Source organism: Myotis nattereri (genome assembly GCF_964212035.1).
Source record: "Myotis nattereri genome assembly, chromosome: 8".
Lineage (NCBI taxonomy): Eukaryota > Metazoa > Chordata > Mammalia > Chiroptera > Vespertilionidae > Myotis > Myotis nattereri.
In genome coordinates, this window is record NC_138083.1 from 62,097,211 (window position 1) to 62,118,747 (window position 21,537).

A 21,537-nucleotide genomic window follows, 5' to 3' on the forward strand; every position below is an offset into this window, starting at 1 on the left:
TATAAATCAGCCCCCCAAAAACCCAGACTACTTTCTGAATAATGAGATTCTGTAAGAATTTTGAAAATCATCTGCTTATGCCCTCTTTTCCATATAGACTCATAATGTATAGCATTCTAATTCATATTTGCCTCCTTTTATTACCAATTTAAAACGTTAAAGCCCCAAAAGCCTCTCTCTGAAGACACTTTAGCCATGAGAGCTTGTTCGTTTTTCTGAAATTGCTTAGAAGAAACTGGCTAACTTAAAATAGGAAACATTAAGAATTGATATGGAAGTCCAAATAATTGCCTAACTTCATATTTTATTTAATCATATTCAGTACCCAGCAAATGCATCAGTCTTGGATGGATTCAATTTGGATTCACAAATCCAATTTTCCCCCCTTTTTCATAGGAATTTAGAATTGATTTTCTGGCAGTTGGCCAGACTAAAAAGAAAGAGTAGAATTAAACAGCAGGCACACCCCATTCTGGGTTCCATTTATTTGATAGTCTACATTTCCCCCTTTCCCTTAATTGTTTCTTGGAAGAGACTCTCCACTGGATCTTTGCGTCATCCAGAGGATGGCCACAAATAATGCTCATACAGATCAGCTGCTGTGGCTCAGTGGTTGAACGTCAACTTATGAACCAGAAGGTCACGGTTCAATTCCCGGTTAGGGCACATGCCCAAGTTGCAGGGGGGTGGGGGGTGGGGGGGGCTTGGTCCCCAGTAGGGGGTGTGCAGAAGGCAGCCAGTGATTATCTCATCATTGATGTTTCTATCTTTCTCTCCCTTTCCCTTCCTCTCTCTGAAATCAATAAAAAATATAGATATTTTTTTAAAAATGATGCTCGTACAAATCATTCTATACCCAGGGTTCCTTGGCCAATAGGCAGGTGAGCCAGGGAGGAGACTGCACGCCAGAGTAGGGGCTTCATCACTGCTTGGAACATGGAGAGGGAGCCATATGCCAGGGGCCTGCAGGGCAGTAGGTCACCTGGCCAGTTTCTCCAACCCTTAGGGAGCCTCTTGGTCCTTTTAAAGAACTGTGTATGTATAGGTGATACCTCAAGGTCTGGGCTAATGAAAACAATTTCTAATTGTGGAAAAAAGCCCAACAACTTGGCACAGAACTTCTGATGAAGTTCCGCTGCAGTCCGACGTAGGAAGATGGGTGCTAGCCTCTTTTCTCTCACCTCGTTCAAGTACAAATTTTCATATCCTGGTTACTTTTGTTTTGTTTTCTTGCAAAAGAAATAGTATTTACTGTAGATAATTTGGAGACTATGAAAAGCCACACAAACAAAAACTAAAATCACCTGTCACCTGAAGATGATCATTATTAACATTTTTATACAATTTCTATAGCCTACTTTTCTAACAAACACATATAACACATACATATATTTATATTTTATTAGCTATAAATTGAAACCACAAAATACATGCTGTTGTAACCTATATTTTCTATAGGGAATCGTCAGAAGTGTTTATCTCACTCAGTTCATTGAAATCAAAGAAACTCCTTCACTGCAGCGTGAATAATCCTGGAAAACCTACTTATTAAGAAGGGAAAGCTCAAGCCCTTCTTAAGACTTGCTTCATTTAACCCATCAGAGGAGACTGGTTCTCTTTGTAGCGTGATGCTGCTTTTACAAGAAAGCCTAAAGGAAATAAAGCTGCTTCTGCAGGGGGACCAGAGACAAGCTTCCACACACCCACACACACCCTTGGTGACCAGGGAGCGCCCACTCACATGCTGATTCTATAAGCATCTCATCCATTCACTCAATTACACACACACGCACACACACCCCACCTGACCCAGGCCTCCTAAAGGTTCAGGGAAACTAGAATTTTGTTTCTTTTACATATATATATATATATATATATATATATATATATATATATATATACATATATATATATAGATAGATAGATAGATAGATAGATAGATAGATAGATTTTAGAGAGGAAGGGAGAGGGAAGAGAGATAGAAACATCAATGATGATAGAGAATCATTGATTGGCTGCCTCCTGCACACCCCAACTGGGGATTGAGCCCGCAACCCAGGCATGTCCCCTTGACTGGAATGGAACCCAGGACCCTTCAGAACACAGGCCAGTGCTCTAACCACTGAGCAAGACCAGCTAGGGCTAGAATTTTGTTTCTTAACCCTAAAATTCATCCAATAAATGGCATGGCCTAGTCTTCTGTGAAAGAGACACTTAAAATGTAAACAGAGCTGAGTTAATTAGCTTAAGGCTGACAGTTATGTGAGTGACGTGCATCAGAGCCTCCTTTCCCAGCTGCTTGGGTATGTGGGCTGCGGCAAAGGAATGAGGCAGAGAGGACTCTGAGCCCACCCACCTTCAGAGGCGTTCCCAGAGGAGCCAGGTGCTTGCCTCAGTCGGGGCGAAGCTGCCAAGGGGAGGGGGCGGCCCCCAGCGAGAATGTCCTCTCATTCACAGGTTTGCCAAGGTCTGAGTGACAGCCAGCAATCTGAACTTTCCAAGCCGCTTTCTTCCACCTTTCTCAGGATTACAGGAATGCTTTCAGGTCTCAAATTCCTCTTCTTCCCAGTAGTTCTTTCTTCATCCTTGACTGAGCAAAACCTGTCTGCCTCCCTGTTATTCCATTTCAGACCGCCCCCTGGGCCCTTGTGTTTATACCTGTGTTTATATTTCAGACACACTTCTTGCCTATGGCAGGCAAAGGTGCACTGTAATGTATGTAACAGTAGGCAAGACCCAGTCCATTGAAGGACACTTACTTGTGGCCAAGGCCACATCACAAATGAATATATTAGGAACTCTTTTAGATCTTTAAGATGTAGGTTTAATCATGAATTGGGGCTTGTTCATGGAGAACGTTGCAACCTAGATTAGGTTTTCTCCAAAAACAAGAGCCACCCTTTCTCTCTACCACTTTTTTTTTTTTTAATATATGATCATTTACTTTTAGGCATTCAGGAAACATCAAATAATTTTGATATTAGTCCAAACAAAACATAATTAGGAAATAAGGCAGCCCCAGACATATTATATATCTATTTCCAAAACTTCCTACCTTTTCCTCCTCTTGTCTCCCCTCCACTAGTACAAATGATCTAAGTTACCTTCCTTTTTCATGAAACTGAATAATTGAGGAATACCTGAAATATAATAATTAGGATTTAAAGCTTTTTAGAATTCAAAGACCTCACCAACCTATTCAATGGATTGAAATGTTGACTCTAAATGGTTTCTTGATTTCAGTGGGGGAAAAAGAGCCCTGTCCTTGTGTGTCCCCGGCCAGTGGGGATGGTGCCCACCCAGGGCAGGTGCCCCCTGTGACCCCTCCGTAATAGAATGTTGCTTGGATCTGTTTCAGAGTTCCCTGAAAAGAAGAGGCAGTCGGGAAACATACAAAGAAAAGAAAACCTTGAACCAGGTAAGCAGAGTTTTTGTTCTAATGTTACATCTCCTCAGGAGGCAATCACCTCATGTTGAATTTTCTTTAAAAATGTTACCGTTGCCTTTAAAATATTCAAAGAAACATTACCTGGCAAAAAATTTGGACTCATTCAAAACCTCCATGGGTGAAGCTTTTCTTTCCAAACCAACAGCTCCTCCCTTTTTGTTTCTTGCACCAATAAGCTGGTGATTCCTTCAAGAAAGAGAAGAACAGAATGGCTTTGTGTGAGACATAATTTGGTGCCATTAGGGCTCTGGCAGTAACTGGTAAAAAGTCATTCACACAGTAACATAGTACAACTACTGTGCTATTCACAAGGTCATTCACACGGCACTGTTTTGAGCATTGTGTTTTTTTGTTGTTGTTTTTTAAATATATTTTATTGATTTTTCACAGAGAGGAAGGGAGAGAGATAGAAAGCTAGAAACATCGATGAGAGAGAAACATCGATCAGCTGCCTCCTGCACATTTCCCACTGGGGATGTGCCCGCAACCCAGGTACATGCCCTTGACCGGAATCGAACCCGGGACCCTTGAGTCCGCAGGCCGACGCTCTATCCACTGAGCCAAACCGGTTTCGGCATGTTGTGTTTTTATATATATACTAGGGGCCCGGTGCACGAAATTCGTGCACTGGGTGTGTGTGTGTGTAGGGGGAGTGTCCCTCAGCCCAGCCTGCCCCCTCTCACATACTGGGAGCCCTCAGGCGTTGACCCCCATCACCCTCCAATCGCAGGATCGGCCCCTTGCCCAGGCCTGACGCCTCTGACAGAGGTGTCAGGCCTGGGCAGGGGACCCTCATTCCCCCCCATCACTGGTTCTGCCTCCAGCCCAGGCCTGATGCCTCTGGCCCAGGCATCAGGCCTGGGCAGGGGACCCCCAGACCCCTCCAATTGCTGGCTCTGCCCCTTGCCCAGGCCTGATGCCTCGGCCAGAGGCGTAGACCCCCATCACCCTCCAATCGCCTGATTAGCCCCTTGCCCAGGCCTGACGCCTCCGCCAGAGGTGTCAGGCTTGGACAGGGGACCCCCATCTCCCCCCGATCACTGGCTCTGACCCCCGCCCAGGCCTGAGGCCTCTGGCCCAGGAATCATGCCTGGGCAGGGGACCCCCATCTCCCTCTGATCGCTTGCTCCACCCCCCACCCAAGCCTGACGCCTCTGACCCAGGCTTCAGGCCTGGGCAAGGGGACCATCATATCCCCCCAATCCCCGGCTCCGCCCCCCACCCAGGCCTGATGCCTCAGCCAGAGGAGTTGACCCTCATCACCCTCCGATCACCAATCACCGGATCGGCCCCTTGACCAGGCCTGAGGCCTCCGGCAGAGGTGTCAGGCCTGGGCAGGGGACCCCCAGCTCCCCGCGGTTGCAGGCTCCACCCCTGCCCAGGCCTAACGCCTCTGGCCTAGGCATCCGGCCCGGGCAGCGGGGACCTGCAGTGGCAGCGGGGGGCGCCGCGATCGTGGGCTCCGCTTTAGGCCCAGGCAAGGGACCCCTAGCTCCCGGGACTGCCAGCTTCGACCATACCCAGCTCCCATCGCTGGCTCCACCCCTACTTCCTGCTATCACTGGCCAGGGCGGCAAAGGCGCCTGATTCTCTGATCATGGCTGGGGGGCAGGGCAAAGGCAGCCCCAGGGCCGCCTTTGTCCTGCCCCCCAGCTCTTAGCTCCCCTTGGGTTTCAGATCACTGTCAGTGGCAGGGGGCTTCTTCCTGCTTTCCCTTTCGCCTCCCTACATTGTGCCTACATATGCAAATTAGCCGCCATCTTGTTGGCAGTTAACTGCCAATCTTTGTTGGCAGTTAACTGCCAATCTTAGTTGGCAGTTAATTTGCATATAACCCTGATTAGCCAATGAAAAGGGTAGCGTCGTACGCCAATTACCATTTTTCTCTTTTATTAGTGTAGACTAGAGGCCTGTTGCACGGAGAGATTCGTGCAATAGGCCTTCCCTTCCCTTGGCTGCTGGCACCGGTTTGCCTCTGGCACCTGGGACCCAGGCCTTTGCTCTGGCCGGGCTCTGGCCGGAGCCGACCCCGGAGCCATTAGGCTTCGCTGCTCTGGCCCCGGAGCCATCAGGCTTCACTCCACCACTTGGAGCCTATGTATGCAAATTAACCGCCATCTTTGTTGGGTTAATTTGCATACTCTCCTGATTGGCTGGTTAGCATAGCAAAGGTATGGTCAATTTACATGTTTGTCTATTATTAGGTAAGATATATATGTGCAAGTTGAACAGTGTCCTAAATTGTCCTAAATGAAAGTGAAATGTTCTTACCAAAAGATGGCAAAAGCGTAGCCCTCTCTGTGTACATGGTATGTGTTCTTCAGAACTTTCTTGGCTTTTCTGAATACCTGCTTTACTGGATTCCTCTCTTCCTTCTTTTTGAAATCACTGCTAGTATTAGGTGTTGGAGGGAACAAAGGTATTATTGGGATATCAGCTCCCTGAGCTTTCAGAACAAGTGGTAATTAGAGAGATGCAGTAGCTAAGAGCTCTGCTGACCCACCCCTGTGAATTCCACACTGATTCCTTTGGTTTCTCCAGTCTCCAAATGCACTGATCCCCAGAGTGCCCTTCAAAGGGGGCCAGGCCGTGTGAACAGCAGGGATGCCAAAGGTGAACTGTTCTCTTCTACCACCTCTACTCCCCAGTCTCGCTTTGCCATTCACTAATACCAGGGAAATTGGAATCTGTAGTCCCACTGCTGCGTGCTTGAGCCCTCCTGGGCTTCGAGGATTTTCAGCTTGCCGGCTCTTGACCAGGGAAGATCTTTTCCTTAAAAGGGTAGCTGTTGCCCCATTCTGGAAGGAGCAGCATGGTATTGCCTTCCCCTGTGGGTAAATTGGGCTGAGAACAGCCGTGCTGCCCCTCAGGAGTGTTTGAGAAGCCCCGGGCATCGGGAATGTGTTCAGTCCCCCCCAGCCTGCAGTATCATTGAGAAAGGAGTTTCTGTCCAGCAGAGTGGTGGAGCGGAGCGCCTTGGGAACTGCAGGTCTGCAACCAAAACTCAAAGGAAACTGGCACCCCGGCGCAAGGTAGGAATGCGAGCAGTCAGGGCTTGGGGTGCTGGCTAGACATCAGACTTGCAAGCCAAAGAATATACACCTGTAGTGATATATTTTTGTTGCTTGGCAAGGCCTTTCCAGCTGCTGCTGCTGGTGGTGGTGGTGGTGGTGGTGGTCTTCTGTGTGTCTGCTCCCATGCCATGCTTGCCTTCTCTGCTTGCACAGGGACAGTGTCATGTGGAAAGTTTGACTCAACCTTCTGCTTTCATACTGCATTCCTGGGCTATCTGATCATCTCTTGAAACCAGAGCTTGATATCCTTCAGTTGAGGATTCAGCCTAGACCAGCGGTTCTCCACCTTCTGGCCCTTTAAATACAGTTCCTCATGTTGTGACCCAACCATAAAATTATTTTCGTTGCTACTTCATAACTCTAATGTTGCTACTGTTCTGAATCATAATGTAAATATCTGATATGCAGGATGGTCTTAGGCGACCCCTGTGAAAGGGTCGTTCGACCGCCAAAGGGGTCGCGACCCACAGGTTGAGAACCGCTGGCCTAGACCCTTACCCCGGAGATTTGGCAGAGTTTAGAAGTCTGTGGTTACAAAATAAGATGGGTAGCCAGCCTCCCGCTGCTTTAGGTGAGGCTGTGATTCTCTATCTCGTCAGAAGGAGTGACTTCCTGTCCCCAGAACAGGCTGAGCCCAGCATCCTGCCTCCCTTCCCGCACGCCGGCCCCGGAAGGTATAGCACCTTCTCCAGCCACCTCAACGGAGTGAGGAAGTCTGACGCCTTCATTAAATGCACACACTGCCTTGACTTCAAAGATTGCTCTTTCAAAAACTGCTTTAGTCTCGGTGCCAGGCCTCATCGTGCATGGGTGTTTAGTAGAGATGACAGCATGCTTTAATCATATGTGAAATTCCTGCTGTGTGTATAGTTCTTCCTTTAAGGAACAAGAAGACTTTTTGGATATTTTTTCAATCTTCAAGTACTCTAGAAATTGGACATCATTAGGGTATGTCATATAATCTTGCTTCTTTAACTGACCGGGATTTAGGTTCAAGGAGACAGAGAATGGTTCTGGTTTATAGTCAGACTTGTGGGGAAGGCCAATGGAAAGGGGTGATGGAAGGTTCAAGGTTTCCAGAAATCAAGGCAATTTTAGGGCTTCATAGTATTTTTCTACTCTAAGTATTTATAACCAAGTGTTTCGGAACCCTTGTGCAAGGCCTGGTTCATGTGCCTCTTAGAGATATTACCCTCAACTTCTTAGCTCCACTTTTGGGGAACACTCTCTGCAGAGATCACCTGAGACTCCCTGGTCTGGGTTTGAGACAAAAGCTCCCAAGAATTGAGCAGGTAACTCCGCCCCTCGTTTCCAACCTGTTCTTCCATATCAAGGCCTCACCAGTTGCAAGTTTCCATGGAAGTAGGGTTAGGGCATTGGTTACAGTAGGTGGTCTTGTCCATCTCTGGGTCTGCTCAGGCTTGAGGTGGGCAGAGGTTGGAATTCCCTTGTGGCTGGCGACATTGTCTTCCATGACCTCTGCTGCCATCCTCATGTACGAAGGTGACTTTTTCTGTTCTATGGTGGAGATAGGATCACTTAGGTGATATTGGATGAAGGATAAACACTGGCTATCAAGTTAATGATGGGGCTAAGGGCATTATCTTGTCTTGTCCCAGGCTTTTCACTCCTACACTAATCCATTTACAAAGTATTGGCAGTCCATCTCCATTGATTTCTTGGGAATCTAGGTTTAACAACCTAGATTATTATGAAGCTGGGGTCATTTAAAAGTAAAATGTCAATTTCTGGTGCATAGTGAGTACTCAGTATGTACAGGAAGAATGAATGAATCAACAAATATGCATACTTTCTCCTTAGTATTAGGATAGACTACAATATGTCTTTTACAGCCCATCTATTCAATTAGGCCCTTTAAAAATATATACATCACTATCCCAGCAGTGTTAATAACACATGTTGCTTAGTGTGAGTGGGCAGACAGCTTCATTTCCCAATTAGTCATAGAAGCCCTTTTTATGTCTGCTTAATCCCCCAAAACCAAATCCTTAATGGGATGAGTTTGTAGAACATGAAGACCATGCTCTGTTCCCAATGGTATTTATATACAGTGGGGCCTTGACTTACGAGTTTAATTCGTTCCGTGACGGAGCTCGTAACTCAAATTACTAGTATGTCAAATCATAAAGTGAACGAGTGAGACACGTGATGCTGGGCTGATGTTGTGGCGTTCACTGTGACGTTCGCTGCGCCAACTAGCGGTGGGGTATCTGAAGCTGGCTCGTAACCCGAATTTTAGCTCGCAACTCAAAGCAAAAAATCGGCCGAGAGACTGCTCATATCTCAAAAAACTCGTTAGTTGGGACACTCGTAAGTCAAGGCCCCACTGTATTACCCTCTGATACACAGAGCGGGGGGGGGGGGGGGGGAATGGGGAGAGTAGAGTTACTGGCTCCTTCCCCTAATATTAATTGTGTTTCAGACAAAGAGAAAGTTAATTTCAGGGTGCTAGAGTATGGAGATTTATCATACATACACAAGCCACTTTGCTATACATTATTCCATTTGACCTTCAAAACGACCTTGTGATTGAGCTAGGATCCTGCTTTAGACATAGGGAGATGGGTTTACCAGGGCTCTGTGATCAGCCCATGGTACCAGGGACAGAGGGGCAGAGTGGAACTCAGGGCAGCATGTTTGACCCCAGGTGCGGCAGGACTGGTTTGTCCTCTGCTAGGACGGTGGCAGGGGGAGCATGTCCTTCAGAAGATGCACAGACAGCACCAGGGCCTATGTTCCACACAGCACTGTCTCACAGCTGGCCTTAGGCTTTTCCTCCAGTCAGCCCTGTCACATCACTCCCTATCCCCAGTAGATTTGTGGTACAGGGAAGAGGTGGGTGGGTGGAAGGATGTAAGTTGGGGGGTCACCAAGGGAGGTCTTTCCGTATCTTTCTGACTAATGGTGAGAAGTGGCAAAAACATGGCAGAGAATGAGTGTGAAAGTTGTGTCAACTCTACTAGGCCACGCAAGCACACACTCAAAGACTTCATTCTCCCCAAGGGGTTGACTTGTTCCAGATATTGGTTTGATGACTTCCCTTCCCTTGAAGCTGATGGGGTTTGCCTACCCTCCAGCATGCTGTTGAGTGTCTCTGTGTTATGGGGAATCCTTTGCTGAAAGTTTTGTCCCCATGACAGCCCTTTGAAACTTCTGATAGCCAACCAAAGAGGAATGATTCATGAAAGTGGTCATTGTTTCCACTGAATGTGATAGAAAACCTTTGTGCAAGCCCAAACCAGAATTCATGTTGCTTCACGGCTTTGAGACCTGCACTGTGAAGGCAGAGTCAGCTTTCCAATTGGCCAAATATTGCCCTCTTGACCTCAGCCAAGCAGTGTGGCATTTAGGAGAGTCTGTTTGGGTGACCCTCGGCATCCTCTGGTATTCCAGTAATAACTACATCTCAGGTTTTGAAACACTTAACCTCCTTGTGTTGGGTTTCTGAGTTTACTTTCCTGCTGTGTTATAGCAACTAAAGGGAGCGGAACATAACCTCAGGCTCTGAAGTTGCACCTGCATGGCGGAAGGTTGTGAGTAACCCAGGTGCTTAGGTTTGCAGTAACCAATTCATACTAACTGTCAGAGCTTGGTACTTACTCCACACCTTGACTCCCAAAGCACCCTCATGCCTGTCATCTCATAATTTTGTGCTCATGTCATCCTTGTGATACACTGGGGATGGGGAGATCTGGGGAGGGGGAGGGGCATTGCCATGTCTCAGGTTCTCAGCATGTCAGTGGAAAGCCCGGTCATGATTTGGGGGTCACCTGGCCTCCCCCTCTTGGTAACACCTGTGGGTTGCTGACCACTTTGGATGAGGGAGGTCTGCACCATGGAGGAAGTGAGTGGCCACAGGTGGAAGTGGCTACGGAAGCCTGTGTGCCTGCCCCAGACTTGGCGGGGGGTTCTCTCTTCCACTGATGCCAGTGATGAGTCAGGTTGGACCACAAGGTAACGCAGGATCACTGCATCACTGGCAGGTGTTGAGTTTCATTTCATTTTCTCCTCACGCACCACCTGTATGATGGTTTTCATGTGCACGTGTTTTCCAAACTAATTGTTTGGTTTCTTTTGTGTCTGTGACAAAGCAGCAGACGTTGTGAAGGCCCCAGCTCCCCTTGGCTTTGTTTTGGCCCCTTCTCCTGTAACCTGATGCACTGACAAAAAGATCGGTGTTTTGTTTTTTTGTGTGTGTTGGGGGCGAGGTGCGAGGGAAATAATCAAAAACACGAACATTTGGTGTTTTCAAATAACCCTTCTCTCGGGCTGTTCTTTCCTGGCAGGATGACAGTGCCGATTTGAAATGCCAGCTTCAGTTTGCCAAAGAGGAAGGCTCCCTGATGCGCAAAAAGATGGCCAAGCTGGGCAAGGAGAAGGACGAGCTGGAGCAGGAGCTCCAGAAGTACAAGGCCCTGTATGGGGACGTGGACAGCCCCCTGCCCACCGGGGAAGCCGGTGGGCCACCCAGCACCAGGGAGGCGGAGCTGAAGCTGCGGTTGAAGTTGGTAGAGGAAGAAGCCAACATCTTGGGCCGGAAGATCGTGGAGCTGGAAGTGGAGAACCGAGGCCTCAAAGCGGAGATGGAGGACATGCGAGGCCAGTATGAGCGAGAGGGTCCCGGCCGGGACCACCTCCCGAGCATTCCTACCTCACCCTTCGGCGACTCCCTGGAATCCTCCACGGAGCTCCGCCGACACCTGCAGTTTGTGGAGGAGGAAGCGGAGCTGCTTCGAAGGTCCATATCTGAGATCGAAGACCACAACCGGCAGCTAACACATGAGCTGAGCAAGTTCAAGTTTGAACCGCGCCCGGAGCCCGGGTGGCTGGCGGATGGCGGAGGCAAGGGCATGAATGGCGGGGCTCCCCTGCAGGAGGAGCTGAAGTCCGCTCAGCTGCAGATCAGCGAGCTGAGCGGGAAGGTCCTGAAGCTGCAGTATGAGAACCGGGTGCTGCTGTCCAACGTCCAGCGCTACGACCTGGCCGCCCACCTGGGCCTGCGTGCCCCGAGCCCCCGGGACAGCGACGCCGACAGCGACACAGGCAAGAAGGAGAGCGATGGGGAGGAAGGCCGCCTGCCCCAGCCCAGGCGGGAGGGCCCCATTGGCGGGGAGAGTGACTCGGAAGAGGTGTTGGAGAAGACGTCCGGCTTCAGCAGCGGAAAGCCGTCGGAGGCCAGCGAGCTGTGTCCGGCAGAGGTCCTGAGGGCCAGGGAGGACTCCGAGTGCTTGGTGAGCATAAAGCATGAGGCTGAGCGGCTGGAACGGACCATGGAGAGCCTCATCACGGACACCAATGGCTTTGTGGACGACGTGGCCTCGCCAGGGCCTGGTGTTCAGGGGGAGGGGGATGGGAAGGGGCCCCAGCTGCTGGGGACCATCAATGCCAGGATGAAGACTTTCCGGAAGGAGCTCCAGACCTTCCTGGAGCAGGTGAACCGGCTCGGGGATGGTGTGAGGGAGCGCCTGGAAGGCCTGTCCCCCTTGCCCCACCTCACAGAGTCCTCCAGCTTCCTCTCCACCGTGACCTCCGTGTCCCGGGACTCCCCCATCGGGAACCTGGGGAAGGAGCTGGTCCCAGACTTGCAGGTAAGGGGGCTCCTGGCTCTGCCTCCCTGCTCGGTTTTGCTCTTCCTCCTCCTTGCTGGCCTTGCTGCACTTGAACTCATTCTGCTCACGGCTGCTTGGTTATGATTTCAAGCCTGCATTGTACTAAAGCCTCAAGTGTCAACCAAATCCTTTCTATTGGTTGGATTTCTTTTTGTTTAAGTTCTCTTTTATTTCCTTGTTTCTTTTTCCCTTTTCCTCTCTTATTTTTAACTGCGCCGTTGCTCTTGGCTTAGAGGTCCTCCCTCATGACACCAGGCTAATCCCAATGGAAGCGATAGGGATCGAAGCAGTCTTTCTCTATTTTTGGTGTCTCAAGCGACCAGCTATCCTGATGAAGAAGCTAAGAGGAGTTTAAGACAAAGTGCAAACTCATTTCACAGTCAGGATAAGTAGCAAACTCGCTCAGGAGCAAGTTTCATTGCCAAAGGGGACAGTTCTGAAAGGCCCTAGGCACCCAGGCCCACCCACCCCCACTGGAAGATGAGCCAGAGTGGGGAGAGGAGCGCAGCTCTGAGAGAAGGATGGTTGCGATGGAAAGTCTCGCTGCTGGCTTGCTCCCGCTGCCCTCCCTGAGCCGAGGGTGAGGGCCGAGTGGAGTAGCCGTCCCAGGACTGCTTTCCTATGCGTCGCCCTGGGGTGCATGGCCCAGCTGCCACCCTGGATTATGGCTTTGACTGCTCGACCACAGCGCGGAAGGAGGAGCCTTGCTTCCGTATCCTTCATGGGTAGCGTGCTTGCGGTTGCGTCTGTGATTCATGCATCCCCATTGCATGCGCCTCATAACCAGTGTTTTGCATTCTTCCCCCCTCTCTCTTTGCTTTCCAGATCTTTCAGCCCATCGTTTTGCTCATCCTCATTTTGGTTCTGTTCTCTTCACTCTCTTACGCCACTGTGTTTAAGTTGGTTTTCCTGTCCATGCTTTTCTTCGTCTGGTAGTGTTCTCAGTCGTCTGCCTTACCCATTTTTGTTTTCTTTATCTCCCTTCCCTACCCCACCCTCACCCTCTTGTCCTTTGTTTTTTATTTAAAATTTAAAAAACAACAACAACCAAATCCCTCCATGCACCTAACAGTCCAAACTGAGAGATCAGATGGAGTGGCAGCTGGGTCAGGAGCGAGGGGACGAGCGGGAGCACTCGCACCTCCGAGCCACGCGGGAGCTGCACCGCCGAGCCGACGGGGATGCCCGGAGCTGCAGGCCGGGAGGCCAGAGCTGTTTCAATCTAGAGGTCAGCAAGCTGGCTGGTCCCACCGGCCGACCCTCTCCCCTGCCCTCCCACCCTTCCTTTGCTGTGTGGTTGGCTGTCTGACATTTCCTGTGAGTCCAAGGCCCTTAGTGAACACAGTAGGAGAAGATGGAATCAGGAGGACTTCACTAGAAGCCGACCCACTGCATGCAGCTGGAACTGGAGGGTCTACACAGGCTGAATGCAGGGAACTGCCAGCACCCCCTGTCAGGCAGGCATGGTCCCACCCGTACACCTGTGTCTCCAGGGCCCGGGGGTGCCTGGAAATGTAGCAAGACATAGGGGACTGATTTGTGAGCATTACCCGGCTTCTTGTCAAACGGGAAAGAAAACTGGGATAACACCAAGCACTGTTTTTGCTAGTCTGGAGAAAACCCCTCCCGTGTGTCTCACACGCGTCCTGTAGTTTCTGGGACAGCGCTCTGGCCAGCAGCAGATTCAAGGAGTGCACTCCTGACCCGGACTCTTCAGCATGCTCTGTTGTTGCCACAGTAACGCCTTGTCAACAAAGTCCTGAGCCACCACAGATACTCCATTCTATGAAACAGTTGTCAGTGGTCCTGTCAGCAGAAGCTCCTCCGTGCGAGTAATTCCACCCAGCACCAAAAGACAGGTGTCGCTGAGGAGTGAGTCCCTGACTCTGCTACTGCTGGTCAAGGCAGGTTATTGCAGGGTTAGAGCAACATAGTACACATTAGAAAATATCTGGATAAAGAATCTTAGTTTATTATTCCCAGTGGGGGTGTTACCCCTCAGCTCTGAGGCTTCTTAGTGGCTCCCAAAGGGCAGAGTAGTGGTGGGCAGGTGGGAGGGAGCCTCACACCTGGAAGCAAACAGAAGCTCCCTCCACAAGAAGGTCAGGCATTTGACTAAGAAATGAAGAGGCACTCGGGGTGGAGCGCTCGGGCCTTTGGCTCAGCTTGCAGCTAACGCCTTGGTTAGGTTGTGAGTCCCACTGTTAGAGGTAGGCGGGTGGGGCAGCTGGCCCACCCAGACGTGAGTTCAGATATCTCCAGCCTGTGAGGGAGTATGTCACATTTCTGCCCTCGTGGACAGGGCTCACAGTAACATGAAAACCTTCCCCCAAAAGCTTTAGTAAAACAAAAACAGTTTTTGAAACAGCCTTTGTAGCCCACCACCTTACATTACTTTGGCAGAGGCCAGGCTCCCCCAAAGGTGGCATCCAAGTCCGTGCCCCGGAGAGAAGTAGCTGTGGGCCACACAGAGGCATGGCCGGGAGAATCCTGCATGCCAGTGGCCAAGCACACGGCAGCGCCAGCCCCCGGACGACCGGCGGAAGCCCCGCGTGCCGTGTGGGGTTGCTGCGTGCCGTTCCAGAGCAGCAGCGCCGGTCCTCCCAGTCTGGAACTCACGGTGCCCAGAATAAGCATTTGTGATTTTTAAAGATGTTTTCTGAGCACGGGCTCTAGACGTGGAATTGGACATGTATTACGGCAGATCAACTTTAGTGTGTGCTCATTCCAAATGTGCAGGTCAGCTGTTCCTAGGTTTTATACCAAAAGTAAAACAGGACACTACATATGTAGGTTTTCCCCCAAATACGGATTTAGAGATTAGTGTGTCTTGTGACTCTATGGAACTTTCACAATCAAAACCCTTTGATCCACCCGGGCCCCAGGCAGGGCCTTCATCTGGAATACTGGTTGCTTGGACACTAGCAGACTCACAATTCTGTACATTTCAAATGAATTGAATGATCCACCTCCAAGGCGGAAAGCTCAGGAAGACACGTGTCCCAGCTCTCAGTTCAACTGAGCACAGTGATGTCTAGCAGGGCCGCCATGCTGTGCTGGAGTCAACCCTGGCATGGGCATCGGGCTCTGGGTCCTGGCCGCTCTATGTCCATTACTAGCCCTGTTTCTCCGGCAAGTGTCAGCCTGTTTTCTCATCTGTAAAATGGCCCTGCCTGCTTCATGTGGTTGTATGTGGATGATTCTCAGAGCCAATGAGCTGTTACCTGAACAAGTACACTGAAAGGTGCTACATGCCATCTAAGCATCAAGTATGATTAATAATAAGGAGAGGGATTATGTCCCGCCATCGAAGACTATAGGCGGGAAGGGGTGTCACAGCTGCCCTGGTCATGGGACCAATTTTCTCTGCCCACTGTAGCCCTTTGTCACTTGTTACTGGCTGCTCCTGGGCCCTGCGCAGAAGCACAGCTCTGGCCGGACATGATCCACTATTTGGGGAGAAATGCAGCTCCCCTCCCATAGGCGCCATCAGTCAAGGCCTGTCACACAGCCCTGTTCAGTTAAGCTCTGATCAAGTGTGCGATGGTGCTAGGCCTCTGATACGTCTTCCTGTCGCTTGCCACATACATACACGCACTGCATAGCTTCAAAAACCGGCAACGGTCTTAGAGAGAGAGAAATACTTTATTGGATAAAACTGAACGTTCTAGGAAGGCAAACTCCAGAAGAGGGAGACTAGCCAAGTTAGTTGGTGCCATATGGCAAGTCCGGGTATCCGAACAATGTGGCTCAGAAGAGAATGTCTGACTCCCTCATGATGAGAATGAGAAACACAAGGCCCGAGTGGAGCATCCGGCCATTCAGCTCTCCAGGGGGACAGTGGTAGGACTGGCTCTAAAATAGTCTGCTCAGGCCTGGTCAGTCCTGTCCCCCCTGCTGCCCAGGACTGCAGGGACTGGCAGCCCTGACCTCCTCTTGGTCCCCGGGGCCCGGACACGCCAACAAGAGCTCCATTTCCTGGGGGATGTTTCTAAACACGTATCACTGAGGTGATTAACTGCATGGCCAGTGATGTGGCCAAGGTATGTTTCTTCTTTTTAAACATCTGCCTGTTTTTCTTTAATTTTATATATTTTAATGAGAACATAAAAAAAGAAGAAAACTCATAGTGAAAGGCAGTGTCTCAGGAGCATGCCTAGAAGGGAAAATGGTATGAACCAAAGTTGAACATCCTTTGTTGGGACATTTTTATTCACTAAGACATTTTGCACAGAAGAGAAAAGCCAATTATGCATGCAAGCATATCATATTTAAAAATATCTTTTAAAGATAACACATATTTTAGGACCAGCTTGGTGGCTCCATAGTTTTTCCTTTTGAGGGGCCGAATGTCCACCCTTATGGAGTCTGGGTCTGGGATGCTCTGTCCCTCGGGTGATGCCACCCTGACAGACAGCTTAGCTTGGTCTTTGAATATTACATTGGGTTAAAATGGCACAGCAGACAGTTCTAGAAAGAGCTCCTACAAGCCTTTTAATGAAAACATCTGGAACTCATTGCTTACAATGGCTTTCCTCTGAGGCCATGATGGAAAGGGTACACAATCCCCCAGCAGGGCAGCTGACTGACTACTCCCGTTGAAGACACCCCAGGAACTGGGCGAAAGGCAAACACGAGGCTTTCCTCTAGAATGAGGCCAAGACTAAGACTGCGTGCACCCACAGAAGTTTATTCCCTCTTACATCACCCTTGAAATTACCACTGATTATCTGCATAAGCCAACTGCTACCACGTCTGAACTTCCTCCAGTCCTTCGCCTGTGTGCCTTGGGAAAGGGATGGGGCCTTAGAGGACGCCTAGTATCAATGTTTTAACAGAAGAAACACCTTTCTGACTTTCAGCTGAAGTTTTAAAAAAGGATCAATTTCTCAAGTTCCATTTGTGAAACACCTCCCATGATTTCCACCTTATAGATTTTCCTACTTAGGGAAAGGGGGAAAAGGTAAGTTCGTAGTTTGGAAGATTCACATGTTTTGGGCAGGTTAAATTATTACTCGTACTAATTGAACCAGCAGTACCAGTAGCAGCAATAACAACAGGAGAAAAGTAAAAACCTACGTTCTTACACTGCAGCATTTTAGCAGATAACAAATCTGTGAAGAAAGCCTCCTGCTCAGATGGCACACATAACAAGTCCAGGAAGGGAATGGCATATCCACGCCCTGCCCTCTGAAAACAGCCATGGGCAGAGAAAGCTGAACTCAGAATCTGTTAGCACCCACTGACCCATTAATTCAACCACACAAAAAATTAACTGGTTAAAAAAAAAAAAAAAGGATTTCAAATGAACAGTGTTCCTGTTGCCTGTTCGTCTCAGTAAATAGTAGCAAGATTCTCACACCAGGCACCAGGTTCTTCCCTGACTTTGCCCCCCGTGAGAGATTTCCATTTGTTAAGAGAGAGCAATGTATAGAATATGTGGTTTGGAATGTGCAGGGTACCTTAAAAATAGTTCTCAATGAGGAGTAGCCAAGCACGGGCACTGGTCAGATTTCAGATATAAATGAAACCAAGCCTGTGCCCAGAGGATTGGGTTTCAGAAATCTCAAAGGGCTCTCTTTCCCCAGCTCCCCCTTTATCCTTTAATCAGCGAAGCACACGGAGCATTTGTGATCACTTATGCCTCAGCTGTGTCCTACCAGGCAGGATAAAATGATGTGTGCTGGTTTTATGCCAAGCATGTGTACACACTTGTTGACCTCATATACTGCTTTGGGAAGAAGCAGTAACAAAACTGGCCAAAACAAAATGGAACTCACCAGAATATGAAGTCACGGTGAGAGAGGTGGAACAGAGTTCTAGTTACAGTAGCGTTGTTAGGTGATAGCATTGTTGATGCTCTCATGGAAAGCATTCTTTTTTTTTTTTTTTTTTTTTTGGTGGAATGAGGTAGTGCAGTTAGCTCCTTAGGTGTGGGAAGTAATTTACAAGCCCCTTTGAAGATGTCCAGAAAATCGGCTGTGTATGTGGGTGTGGGGCCCAGCCGTTAGGGAAAATCCTGGCCAGGGTTTCAGAACGTGAACAGGGAAGGTGGTTGTGATGTGGAGATGAACAGGCCTCCACAGCCTCAGAACCAAGTAGGGGTGCTATTTTACATAAAATGCCTTCACAGGGATGTCAAGGTGAATTCATTTGGTGTGTAATCACAATCTTAGGTAAGTGGGCAAAGGATGGTTTTAGAATCAAAGCTTTGGGAGTCTGGTCATGAAGGGAAGTATTTATTTTCTGGAGGAAATCTGTGTGTTACGTGAAAACTTTCCTCCGAGGTCTGTGGCTGTGCGTGGTTGTGTTGCGTAGGCTAGTTCTGGACAAATACTTTGCCAGAGCCTGTTTGCATTTTGTTTTTGTAACACTGGGGTGACGGCATCCCGACTAGGAGACTTAGCTGTTGTAGTTTTAGTATTCCGTCAGCAAAAATGAACAATGCAGGAAAGTAAAACTTCTAATAGATGATCTAAAGGTTTCTGTTGTTGACCAGTCTCCGCAGACACCACGGGAACCGCTGTAGGTAAACCCCGTAGATGTAGATGTCCCCGAGGAACAGGCCTCCAAAGGGGTGTGCAGACAGAGGGACCGTTCGTCAAACAATATGCCTGGAGTATGAGACTTGTGTTTGTTTAAACTGAAAATGGTTTATATAATTATTTATTAAGATGAAGCTGAACTAAATAGTTTAGTGTAATAAATAGAAACTAAATTAATATATATTTTTTTTCTTAAAAGATACGTTTAATTAGGGTGCCCATTTTAACATCTAATATAGAGCTCTTTGGGCTAATACCGACTGTGTTAGAGCATGGAGGATTTTTACAGTTTAAATGTACAGAGTAATATGTCACGGAGCAGCGGGGGTAACCTGAGAACCCAACTGGGCAAAACACCTAAAGAGCCAGATGGGAAGCCCCAGGAGGGCAGGGATCTGGGGCAGCTTTACTTCCTGCTATACCCCTAGTAGAGTGTCTAGTACGATAGGTGCTTAATAAAGATTTGTTGAAGAAAACGCTGCATACAATATAAATTGTCCTTTAAAATATATAGCTGAATTCCTAAGAAAGTTAAAAAAAACTCCAAGAGTTGGAATTGATTTCAGAATTGAAAACCAGAGCAGTGTCAGTGGCCTTTGGGTGAAGTGGGTGGAAAGTTGCCAGAATTCACACCCAGAGCCTTGGCTTTTAATAGCTCCAAGAGGACAGTAGACAGGGCCTTGGGCCCAACACAGGCAGAGAAAGAAATTAACGGGGACCCTCAAAGGGCTGCACGTCGTGAAAGCCCAAAACTGAAGAAACATCTGCCTATGGGAGAGGAAGGCAACAGGGATCTTGTCCACCCGCATGGAGTCCCCCTCCCCCTGTAACTGTAAGGGACAGCCAGCCTCGCCAGGACCAGGCTTGGAACTGATGTCACATGGAGGTCCAGGAATCCTTAAGGAAAAGGAGGTTTATGTTCTGTTGCTGGCTTTTGCAAACACGAAGCCCCTCTGGAGGCACATTGTCGGCCCATGTCACATATGAGATCATAGCTAACTCCCCATTGAAGATGACCTCACAATGCAAAATTGCAAACACCCAAGCCAAAAGCGCGCACCTGGCGCAGGAGTCAGCCAATGTCCAACGGCAGGATCCAGCGCTAAGACCTTCAGACTCTAGAATTATCAGAAAGAAACTATAAAATACATGTGTTTAAAACTACGAAAAATAAGCAAACAGGAAAAAAGAAAAGACTCATTATTGTAAAGGACTCCACACATTAAAAAACAGTAAGATAGAAATGAGAAGTTAGCCATTGGAGCAAATTCAATGTGTAGAGAAATGCCTCTCTTCAAAGAGAACCCGAAACCTTGCCTAGCAAATATAAAAGACTACACTAGTAATCTTTAATAACTAACAAATCAAAGAAGCATTAATGTTCTCAGGAGTTCTTGAAAGTAGGATGAGCTTACGTCTTTCAAAAATGTTATCCCAAAGTTGATGACTCCCCAATGTGTCTGATTTTCTCTGTCTAAATCAGTGGTTCTCAACCTTCCTAATGCCGTGACCCTTTAATACAGTTCCTCATGTTGTGGTGACCCCCAACCATAAAATTATTTTCATTGCTACTTTATAACTGTAATTTTGCTACTGTTATGAATCGTAATGTAAATATCTGATATGCGGGATGTATTTTCATTGTTACAAATTGAACATAATTAAAGCATAGTGATTAATCACAAAAACAATATGTAATTATATATGTGTTTTCCGATGGTCTTAGGCGACCCCTGTGAAGGGGTCGTTCGACCCCAAAAGGGGTCACGACCCACAGGTTGAGAACCACTGGTCTAAATCCTTTCTGTCAACTCTCTTGGTCTTCCCATATGCTAAGGGAAGTGATCTACCCTTTTATTTTCTGTATCTCCTGTTTTGGGGGGTGTGGTTTTCAATCACGACAACTCAGGTAACATCAGATTAGGAAGAGCAAATGAAAAATAACAGACTAGTTAAAGGTAATCAGAATGAACTAGTGAAATGATCCTGGTTTTTATGATAACAATCCACTCTCATTCCTAGCTTTATAAATCATCTGTCCTCAGCATAAACCAGTGGGTAAATCTCATGTTTCCATTTTAATGATGCCTAAGATTTTTAATATGACAGTGTTTCCATCTCTAAAAAACACGTTTCAAAAGTAGTAGGGAGTGGAGAGTGACTCCTCTATCCTTGCCGTTTGGACATAAAAGGCATGAAAGATAGACTTTACCAATAAAAAGAGTTTTAAGAGATTCCTTTAACTATTTTTAACTCAAAATGTAACAAGCAGATTTTGTGCAATTCCCCTTAGGCACAGACTGTGTGCAGTGGAGAGACCGGAAACCATGTGTCTGTTAACTGGAGGAGGCCCACCCCAAAAACTGTGAGCATCCAGGACAGGACTGCTGGGAGAAAAGGAAGGCAGGACAGACTCTGATAAACAAGCAGGCAAACAAATTAATTATGCAACTTAGACATGTCTGAACTTGGGCAGTGAATCTGAGAGGCTGACTGTGCGTGAGGGGTCATGCTTAACTGCCACAATCACCAGCTCTGATCGCCCCCAGCATTTCATAAAACTTTCTAGAAGCTGCTGTGGTAGCAGAGATACCTCTGGTGTAACCAGGCTCCCTGCTCAGTCTGGGTTGTGGTTACTGTGGTGTTCGAAGTTCAGGAGATAGGCGCCACTTACTGACTCACCTGGTCTCCAAGGTGAGAGGTGCAGGGCAGGTGGAGTTGTCCTCCCCAGATAACATAAGTGCCCAGGGCAGAATCCCGGGGAACTTGCCGCCAAGTCACTCCACTGCTGCAGCGCACATGCTGCGTTGCTCCATGCATGTCCCTGGTCTGTCCTGCGT

General features: G+C 48.3%; 1 protein-coding gene across 1 annotated transcript in view; it reads left to right on the plus strand.

The window, feature by feature from the left end:
• Window positions 1–21,537, plus strand: part of MTCL1 (microtubule crosslinking factor 1) — a 125,928-nt gene that overhangs the window by 62,125 nt on the left and 42,266 nt on the right. Inside the window, 4 exon segments of the mRNA XM_081097863.1 lie at window positions 3,359–3,418; window positions 6,403–6,480; window positions 10,830–12,131; window positions 13,225–13,445. Coding sequence (XP_080953989.1) covers window positions 3,359–3,418; window positions 6,403–6,480; window positions 10,830–12,131; window positions 13,225–13,445 — 1,661 coding nt within the window.